The sequence below is a fragment of the Pleuronectes platessa genome, chromosome 15, assembly GCF_947347685.1.
Source record: "Pleuronectes platessa chromosome 15, fPlePla1.1, whole genome shotgun sequence".
NCBI lineage: Eukaryota > Metazoa > Chordata > Actinopteri > Pleuronectiformes > Pleuronectidae > Pleuronectes > Pleuronectes platessa.
This window is the reverse complement of record NC_070640.1, coordinates 17,404,068-17,415,066: the sequence shown is the minus strand read 5'-3', so window position 1 is coordinate 17,415,066 and position 10,999 is coordinate 17,404,068. Positions and strand designations below refer to the sequence as shown.

The window sequence follows — 10,999 nt, the reverse complement described above, 5'->3', positions numbered from 1 at the left end:
TATCTTGGATTTTGACCGAACTTGTTATGCAGCCTCCTGGGACTGAATGAGCATGATCATTCTGAAGCATGGCGGAAAAAAACACATTTTACTTGTACCATGAGGGGGGATTTAGCAAACCTTGCCTACAACTTTGAGAATTTGTCCGATCTCTGTTCATCTTGTGGAAACCTCGACTAGTGGCTTCCATGAGGTGCGACACAAATACCAAATAAGTGTGCCTCATAACCCAGTGGTTCAAATTTTGCAAAATTAGTTGGTCATAATCTGGAGGCAAACGTCAATCAACACCTGAAGTGTGATGAGGTAGGTTAGTACAAGTGGGCGTGGTCTATCTCCTTTTTACTCTCAACTCAGGATGTCTTTGAGCAACTCTGATTAAACTCAGCAGCGCCACCTGTTGCTGAATCCAGAACTTGCAAACCAATACAGACCTACTCAAATGTAGCTGACATTGTAATGGTTTGAATGCTGTGGCAGACTGGTTTATTGGTATCAAGAGATCCGATCTGTGACAGGAAAACTTTATTTTCTTCATTCCATTACACCACCACCAGCCCAGACTGCTGACACAAGACAGGTTGGGTATATTGACTCACGCTGCTAACACCAAATTCTGACCCCACCATCTGCAGGCCTCAGCAGGAATCCAGACTCATCAGACCAAGCGATGTGTTTCACAGGAGCTACCCTCTGCTGTTGTGGCCCATTTGTCTCGAGGATCGGCGTTCTAAAATGCTTTTCTACTCACACCATCACAAACATTTCAGTTTAAGTTGATGAGATATGAGATAGATAGATAGATAGATAGGTAGATAGACAGATAGACAGATAGATAGATAGATAGATAGATAGATAGATAGATAGATAGATAGATAGATAGATAGATAGATAGATAGATCCATGGTTGAAATGAATAACAGAAAGAAGCTTATGCTGCCTGTGCCCTGCTGGATACATCTCTGATTTACCCAGTTACATGTCTGTAGGAACACAAGCAGGGTCACCACCCACATCCTAAAATGAAATGTTAAGGCACTTCACTCTGATGATCTTACCAGTATATCAAGTACACATGGCTGGTGGCTGATAGCTTGTCACAGCGGTGAATGTGTGGTGTTAGGGGCAAAATGGGGTATTGCATCTTTTTCAAGGACACTCTGTCATGTGGACTAGAGAAGCTGGGGTTTGAACCACCGACCTAGTGGAAAATTGCTCCAACTCCTAAGCCACAGCCTCTCAATAAAAACTTTTCATGTAAAGTGGTGAAAGGATAATATAATATAATATAATATTTCAAAAATGTATAGGGGTCTTTTGAAACATGTTTGTCACTTTGCATTGAAAAATGTACATCAAACCTTTTTACCCGTAAGTGGATGAAGATGATGATGATGATTGTGTTTCAAGAATTTGAAAAGTTGTCAAATCTGTTGTTTAGTGTTCATGGCCTTATATTTTCATTGTTGGTGTCTGTACCCACTGGGAATTAATAATATCATGCTTAATAGAATGTTTTAAAAAAAGAAGATGATAATGTTTTATTTTCTTGGTAATGTATTGATCACATTATTAAAGTTTCACGCAAACGATGCTACACTGCAGTGATAAAACCTCTGGTTAAAAACTTTGGGTGATTTGTAGTCATGACCAATGGAGCTTATACTCTGCTGCTGCTGTTTCATTGCTGGATTTAGACCTCCCACTAGTGGTGAAGATACGTAACTATTGGTCCTGATGTATTTTCACATTCCTGTCTGGAACAGTGCAAAGGCAAGACAACAGGAAACCATATGTGGAACATATGGAACCTCAAAATACAGAAGAGACATGTCAATAAAACATTATTATTTATAGGAATGTGCTTATTTTTACCTCAGCCACAGAGGTCTTGTTTTCACCCCTGTCTATCTGTCTGTTGGTTTCTTTGTAAGAAATATAACGCAGAGGCCACTGGATGCATTACGATGAAACTTGGATGACGGATGTGGTATTGATCAGGGAGGAGCCGATTACATTTTGGTGCAGATCACATGTGTACAGATGATGTCAGCCCTCTTTAGAGCCGACTGTACTCCATTCTGTACCTGTGGTGCAGTTACAGTAGAGCTGAAATGAAAAAGCATCTGGGGGCATTTAACAATGTATTTAGAATATATTTTAAGCTCCCAAGATGGACCAATGCAAGTCAGATCTTTGTGGCCTGTAATGTTCCTGATATCTTTGCGGTCTTGAGGGATTTTATTTACAAATGAATGTGTTGATTAACTGATTCGTAAAAAGTCATCATATTGGCTTCAACGGAGCCTCGACAGAGGGACGCAAGGTACTCCTCTTGTTTCTGGAAACACTGGAACAAATGCCTGTGTCTTAACAATAATCCAATTATCTTGGATTTGTGAGTTTATATGAATGTATTTTATGCTAGATTTGTTTTATTTAATTGTATATAGATATGGAGCTTTGTGTCTATAAACAACCTAAATTGAAACTCAGAGTGCTGATCCAGGAAATTCTTTTTACCTTTTTTCAGCATTCTGATATTTTCCAACATTTTGTTGATTTCTCCAAGAATAACTTATGGATCATGATGAAAAAAAATATACCTGGCATGTTGACTGATATCTATATTGGTGCAGATTTAAATGTGGTTTCATAATGGAACTGTTGGGCCTTGGATGAGATATGCACCCCCCTTTTATTCAAGATACTGGTGATGAATACAAATACATTTTGAAATATACAGAAATACACACGTTTTGTAACAAATACTGTGTACTAACTACTAACTAAAATGGTATTTCCCCTCATAATAATAATGTAAATATTATGACCACATCTTGCCAGCTTCTAAGCCAGTTATGCAGATCTCAATTTCATAATAATGTGAAATTATTGAAAAGCTCTTTTTCAACTATATACTACTATAAAATAAAACTACCATTATTCAAACAGCCTGTACTGATCTCTGGTCATATCTTCATGAACGGTTACAGCTGCTGTAATGATGAAGACTGACACCGGCACCTATTTACCAAATCTGGTTAGACTCTGTATGTGTGATCAAAGGAACGTTTCCACTGGCGGATTAGTGCCCCTTAAAGACTGTGACAGATTTTAAATTGGCCACAAGATGGCAACAAATGAGTGGCAGAGGCCGCAACAGATGGTCGCATTAGGTGTCTAACTGGTATAGACTTACCAATGACTCACTCACATAAGAGAAAGCTGAATTCATGTGGGTTTTGAGCATCCATGTGAACTCATGTCGCAGAGAAGGTATTCTCATTGATAATTCAGAAGACAAACTGTAAGGAAATATGAAGGAGATTTGAAGCTGTAAAAAAAGGGGTACCATTACTTCAAGCCAGAAGGATAACTCATTAATCCCAGCCACATTACATCGGTGGGAATTAAGGCACAGCCTGGTCCCAGCTGAGGCTATGCAGTGACACAGCTGAGGGTGGTGTTTAGTGGGATATTGCAGCAAATAGTAGATATCAGGACCAAATCCCAAGGGTGCAGAGGGGTGTGGGAGTCATCATCAATGCCACCAATAGACAAAAAAAAAAGGTGGGATCAATTGAAAGCCTCCAGACCTGCTGGACCTAAATGAAAGGTTGTCTTCTAACAGTATTATTGAGCACAGTATGGCCCGGAGGTATTAACACCTAGTGAATACATTTTACAATGACACATTTACAATGCCAAACAGCTTTGTGCTGCAATTAAGAAGTTGTTGGGGTGAAGAGTGCAGAGATCCTGCCTGTCAGGAGAGAGTGTGTCCTGGTTCCCTATCATATGTCACTGTGATACAGCAAAATTACAATGCGTCTTCTGACTGCCCAACAGTTCCCTTGAATTCTGTCAAACTGCTCCCAAATTGCGTTCTTTCATAGAAATCTTCCCCCTAAATATGCCTGATAATTAATTATTATCTGGGAAATCTGTAAAGATGTCATAAATGTCCAAACTTGCAATGTTAAAAAAAAATTGATTTAAAAAAGTGATGAATCTTCTCTCTGATCCCGGCCGAAATCTTTGACTGAGACTACATCCTTCCACCAAGCTTTTTTCTACCTGTCAAGTATATTTTGTGTAATCTTGCTTACAAACAAACATGCAAATGAACAGGGGTGAAACCTCTTTGGTGGAGGTAACAAATAATGTGTTAATCATGACTTTAAAGAAACAAAGCATTTTCCTTGATCCTCATGCACAACCCCCCAGGGTAAGTCATAGTGTAAAGCATCAACAAGTGGTTCACTGAACATTGTCCTATTTTTAATACATTAATGGAAAGCTATTTTGTTTACACGCATCTGCCAAAAAGTGGCTCAGCAGGACCACAAAACATCCTTAACATCCAGTCGCACAATGTAGAAGAGCTGTTACCATAGCAACACAAACAACTCCGGTGCTTTTTACCCTCTAACCAGAAATCAAATAATATTTGTGCTGAAATAGCACTCTTAAATTTTAGATCAACCTTGAGGACATGTTGTAAAAACTGCGCGGTAACTAGTGATGTTCGTTGCTGATTTGAAAAGATCAAATACAATATGGCGATTCAATGAAACTGAAAAGAAAAAGAGCTGAATAACAACATTAAATTCAAACGCTGCACACGATAATTAAGATGTTGTGTATATTATCACTCTCTGTCTGAAAAGAAGTATCACCGCACTGAACAACCTACTTTTAGGTCAGTTTCTTTTAATGCATCTCGGCTTGAGGCTGCTGTTACCAATGTACAAAGAAAGGAAGAAAATAAAACGTCTGCTAAAACACTTTGCGGCGTCCTCATACATAGATGAATAAGTATCTTGATGTGAGTGAGGACTGTGGAAGTTTTCCGTCTTCATTGCAGTAAATTAAGAGATGTGTCCACCTATTGAGTTATAGTTTGCTCATCTTTCTCTAAAAGTATACTGAACAGATTTTAAGGTCAAAGGTTATAGTCAACATACCAAAATCCAAACTATCACGAATTTGGCCCCTTGCCCAAAAGCCAGACAGGAAATCTTCATGCTGCAAAAAGAGGATTTTAAGATCTTTGCATGGTTTTTACATACAAATGACCAGACAATATTACACAACAGGAGACAACAAAATATTTTTTATAGTTTCATATATTTTAATGCAATGAACAACCCAGCAAAAATACATTAAGTCCATGACCACAGGGCCCAGATGAAGATATTACATAGGAGCAGGCAGCTGCTCTACAAAAAATGCATCACAAAAGCTTGAGATTGTAACTGAATTTATGATGTTATCAGAAAACTGCAGTTAGTGAATGTTCATATTTTCCCTCCCACAACCAAGACAACATTTTCTCACCAATAATGTCATGTGAGATTATAATGAGTAAATTTACTTCAAACTTATTCCCTTAATCATCATATTCTATATGTGGTTTAAAACCCTTTTAGATTGTTTGTTATGTGTGTGTCTGTTATATGTTTTACTGTTTGTATTTTGTTCTTCCTCCCTCAGTGTTAGAGAAGAGGTGCTGTCCATGGTGCTGAAGGACAGGGGACTGAAGTGTAGGGGAGATACAGTGACTGGCCTGTCACAGACATAATTGCTTGTTTGAACACACTGGAGAGTACAATAGTGTGTGTATGTGCGTGCACATGGGGATGGATCTATTGGTATCACAGGTTACACAGAGCAGCACCTGCCTCTCTCTTGCTCTATGTGCACATATCACTATCTGACACTTCTCTATCAAGACAGAGGTATCTTGAGAAATATTATATATGTCTGTTCATATTCAGACACATTTGATCCAATTAAAAGTGTGTGATACTTCTTTCTATGTATATGTAAAATATGAAATATCTGCGGTGGCCCACAAAGGTCAACCCACTGCAACTCAAGAGACAACAGCAATATCCACAACACAACCAAATACTTACAACACAACATAATACTCACAATGCAACCATCACAACTGAATACTTGCAGCACAACCAAAAACTTGCAACACAAACAAATACTCACAATGCTACCAACACAACCGAATACCTACAACACAACCAAATACTCACAATGCCACCAACGAAACCAAATACTTGCAACAAATACATATACTCACAATGCCACTAACACAAGCAAATACTCAGAAAACAAGCATTCTCTCAATGCTATCATTATTTACTAATAATATTTTCTCCATTTGCATGTGAATTGTGTATTTGCATGTGTTTTGTTAAGTTGCAGTGTGTTGAGCTCTCAGGGCCACCGTACATTTCTGTTATTTGTGTAACATTTCTGCAGCAACCAACACATATACACAAAAACAGAAGGGTCAGTTACTGGAAACTCAAGAGGGTGATTTATTTTTCCTCTCTTGCTTTAATGAAACACTCAGTCAACAGGGAGGTTTCAGGTGAAGCCTATTGGGTTTAAACAGGTTGTGTTGGAGTAAAAACTGTGATTTGAGGGAGTTCTTCAAATGAATCATCTTCACAGGTCACACTGTAAACCCTTCAGGTTTCATCGTATGGGCTTAATGTCCCCTTTTGCAGGAACACAAGATTCCAGTGTGCTGCTCCCCCTCCTGTCATTTGGGGCGTTTCTCCTCCCCCATCAGTCTCTGTCCCCCAGATCTCTGTGCAATCTCTTTTATTTCTCTGCATGGTTTGCCATAACCAATCCTTCAATGTGCGTAATCTGCCTGCTTTCCAACACTATTACAGGCAATCATGCACCAATAAAAACTAAATTAACTTTATCTAAATGAAAGCTGTATTTTAAGCTTTGCTTGCACTGTTGCTCCAGGGCTGGGGATGTTATTTTCTTACACTGTGGTACGACACTTCCAGAGTCGAAGACTAGACTTCTCAGATACAGACATTCGTGGGAACCAAAGAATTATTCCTGATGTTGGTGATCACCTGATGAGTCCTAATTTCCACGTGTGTAATATTTCAGTTAGTGACTGAAGGACAACCCCCTTTCACCCTCACATATACTTTGAAATGGCTCATTCTATTAAGCTTAATGTCGACAGGTTTACACCCAATCACTCTGAATGTAAATACATGCTGATAAACCACCTGTAGAAGTGTTAAACATAGGGTTAAGCTGAAAGCATGGGTTAGCTTGCGAAGCCTAAGTACAGCATCCATTCCTGCATGCCCTCAATTCAAGGGCCACAACCTTCGGAGGCTGTATTCGCAGACTGCCTGCGTCACAATAGTGCAACTAGATCATTCTATATCGAAAGCTTCTTCTAATACCGTCGAAAAATGAGTCCTTCAATCTTTGAGAAAGTAAGACTCCTTCTTTCTCTGACTTCAGAAAGCATCCTTCAGATCCAAGAGGATATCACCTTTATAATGCCTTTATTTTTTATCACCACAATTGTGGCAGGCATTCGAATGGCAAAGTTGCCAATCCATTTTTCACCAGTGCAAGAATCTTGTGAGGTAGTGTGCAATGGGTAATATGGACGTGATTACTGGCCCATAGAATTGAATCGACCCTTTTCATTCTTTTTGAAAAGTTTTGTTTGTTTATTTCCCCCCAAATTGTCAATCCTGTTCTGATCATATACCAGTTTTATAATGGATCACACATTTAAATGCCGAAAAAATTATAATTTCAGGGTAAAACTTCATGCATATTTAAAGTACATCTCTGTCTATAACCACCCAGACTACATTACAAAAATCAAACCAACAAACACCGCAACAGACCTACAGGCAACATCTCAGGACGGATCTGGTCTCTGTAGCTTTGAGCTTACAGCAGCTTGTGATGAGCTGATGATAACGACAATGAGCTGAACATGAGGATTTGGGAGTGAACCGTTCATTCATCCTCCGACTCCTGATGCGCAGTCAAGAGGATCTGGCATGCGTGTAGCGCTGAATGTGAACGTCTCCTCCCCTGTTTCTGCAGTGTTACTGCTTCTTTTTTTTTTTCCATCTCGCTCATCTTTTCCTGTGCCAAAGCTGGCCACCGCAAGAGTAAGACAAGACTTCCATCTGCATAACACCACACTCCTCTCTTCTGTTTTATTCTATCTGTCTGCCACCATCCCTCTGCTTGATCTCCATCCTGATCCGTGTGTGTGGTTTTGTGTCCTCTCAATTCTTCACCATTCATTAACGCCTACTCTTCATGTGCAGTCCAGTTTGGTTCTTTGCGTTATCCTGCTCGGACAGACAGAAAAGAACATGTTCTCACCCAATTCAAATCGCGGGTGAAGCTTTTTGTTTTAAATGTTGAATTTCTAACTGATACATGCGGGACGAATGAGGACTGAGACACGTTTTTTTAATTATTTAATATTTGTACGCATCAACAATCGCACGTAGCCTGGACAGGATAAAGCTGAGAACGCATTGTGGCTTTTGAGAAAAAGCACTTAGGTTTAGTGAAGGTGGAAGAAGCAGACGATGGGGATATAATAAGACGAACTAATCCGACAGTGTTAAGTTTGCTGAGGTATAGTGCACCTGCGTGCCAGGGGAGGGGGAGAAACAGATAGTGGAGAAGCACCGGGGAGAGCTACGCGTCATTTCTAAGACACCAGCGCAACAAGCCAACACCATTCCAAGCAGCCCACTGTGTGAATGGCACACGGGTTGTCTTCACACATTGAGCTGGTGCAGGGTACACAGACGACCGCTCTGACCAGGGTCCAGCTGAAAACCATATTTCTGTGAGTATGTGTGCCGGACTGCCGTGCGCACCAAATGGAACGCTCTGCTCGTCCCTCATGCACAGACTGCTGATGAGGGGATAATCGGATTTTTTCTCTCTCTCCTCTCTCCCGCATCTGTAATGTGCAGTAATCTTGTTGTATCAGAACCCATTTGTAACTTGACAGCTGCGAATTGTCTCTACAGTTATATGTTTACTCCAGCTGCTAAATCTGCATCCCCGCATCTGTGGCTTTTAAAACGCTTCATGAAAGTCTCTTACATGTGTGGGTATCCTGTCTGGTTAGAATATTGAAAAGTCTCTTAAGAATTTCAGATAATCCGTTTTTCCACAGAGCGATATGAAGGATAACTTCATCTCCTGAGGCCACAACTTCGACACCGAGCTGACTCACAGACAACTGCACCCGGGTGAGTAATTCAGTTTCTTACAGAATTAACCATATTCTGTGCTAACACTATTCCTGCATGCACATCTGGATTCTTCACCGCTATGCTGTTGGCATCAGGCTCTGAGACTCATAAGTGAATGTAATCCAACACTACACTTGTCATATCTGCTTACTGTTTACTGATTGTGGGGTTTGGTTCAATATAATTAATTGTGTTGTGTGCAAGCAGCCGCTTCCCCCTTGTGTTTACACTCTGTTTCTGCTCCATTTTGTTCCTGACTTCTCATTCCCAGGGCAGTGGAAATGACATTTAGGAAGTCACTCATTGCTAATTGAGAATGCCACCATTTGAATAAAGAGAGAGAAAAAAAAAATCACACCTTCGCTCACTAAACCATTTCTGGCATCAAAATCTGACTCATTATGTTCAAGTGTTTACTTGTCAACCCGAGACCCCTGCGAACCAAACAGGAACACTTCTGACGATCAGATCATCATTTCATTTGGGTCAGAGTTGTTTTTCAATTTTAGAATAGCTGAAGATTGCATGTGGAATTGTGGGAAAGGGAAGTATGAAATCTCACTGGGCCTTTTCAGCAGCTGGAGTGAGGTTGTTGTTGAAATGATGATAACTAGTAAATATTAGCCTCACAGAGAATTGTGGTTTTGGACTGCTTGAGTTCCTCTAGGGGATCTGCATCCTCAAATCTATATAGGAAAGGTTTTCGGTGAGACTCGACGTTTGCAAATGATCCAATTAAGCTGAAAAAATAAAACCTTCAGCTTCAGTTGTTGTTGCAACTAGAAATCTCTGTATTCTCAAGGAAACAAGGCAGAGTGCCACTAAAAGTAATTTCCTGTGCTAGGTTATTGCTGCCTGGTGATTCAAATGAGAAATGTGAGTCAGTGAACAGTAGTTGACACCGGTAGAAACTAGCTACACCTCTTGTCTCTATAGCATTGATTTTTTTTTTTAAAAGAAAGAAAGAAAAAAAGCTTCATCCTTGTATTCCCACCAGTTGGAGAGCTTGCTTTTGCCATAGAAACATCACCCACTCAAAATTTGTGCAGGGTTGTTTGCCAAAGAAAAAATGATATTATTATATTATGCTATCGCGGAAAATGACGGCGCTGTGAAATATTAAACTCTCTCTAAATGACACGAGGTACACAATGTACTCTTGGACTCAGGATTCTCAGTGTTTTTGAAGTCAGGACTTTTTGTGGATGGTCCCATTTCACTCACGGTTGGTTCCTCCTGCCGGCTGGAGAAGTCGCTGTCCATGGTTCTGATCTTTCCACTCGGCACACAGCTGTTGAGCTGCCGCACAAAAGCTGTTGCTGCACAAATACAATCTGTCCCCAATTTATTTACGAGGCAACAAAAATATGGACAAGTTACATTTTTTACATTTGTACTGCGCTGCTAACCCCTGAAATGTAGCCTCAATGGAAACTGGTGGCGGTGGTGCTCCACTTAACTGCAGGTTAAAGTGAAGATTGCTGCTTTTTTTCTACCTGATGCTCCTGAAGCATTGACAGATCTCCTCTGCTTCAGGTGGGCAACCTATTTTCGAGACAGAAATTGGAACCAGTAGATTACACTCCCTGGTATTTCTCTTTTCTTTTTCCCTCTCTTCACACTGATTCAGATGTTAATCCTCTGGAGTGTATTGACGCTCTGCTCTTTGAATTGCTCACTCAAGCTGTAAAGATGGTCACCGCGCTGCCAAGAAAAACCACAGTGAAATGATTTTAATTTGTCCCATGACATAGTTTAAAAGGTTTAGATAAAATGGGGAGAAAAAATACGTATGCTGCATTTGTTAGCAATAAAAATAATATTGAGCTGAGAGGTAAGCTGAATTTCTCCTTCAAATAATCTTAAAATATCTCTTTATTCCAGGACGTCTGTGCTGCCTCACA

General features: G+C 40.0%; 1 protein-coding gene across 1 annotated transcript in view; it reads right to left on the bottom strand.

Moving 5' to 3' along the window:
* cnih2 (cornichon family AMPA receptor auxiliary protein 2) overlaps positions 1 to 10,358 on the bottom strand; it is an 18,420-nt gene extending 8,062 nt beyond the window's left edge. Inside the window, exon 1 of the mRNA XM_053442129.1 lies at positions 10,320 to 10,358. Coding sequence (XP_053298104.1) covers positions 10,320 to 10,358 — 39 coding nt within the window. The remainder of the gene's footprint in view (positions 1 to 10,319) is intronic.
* Between the last annotated feature and the right edge of the window lie 641 nt (positions 10,359 to 10,999).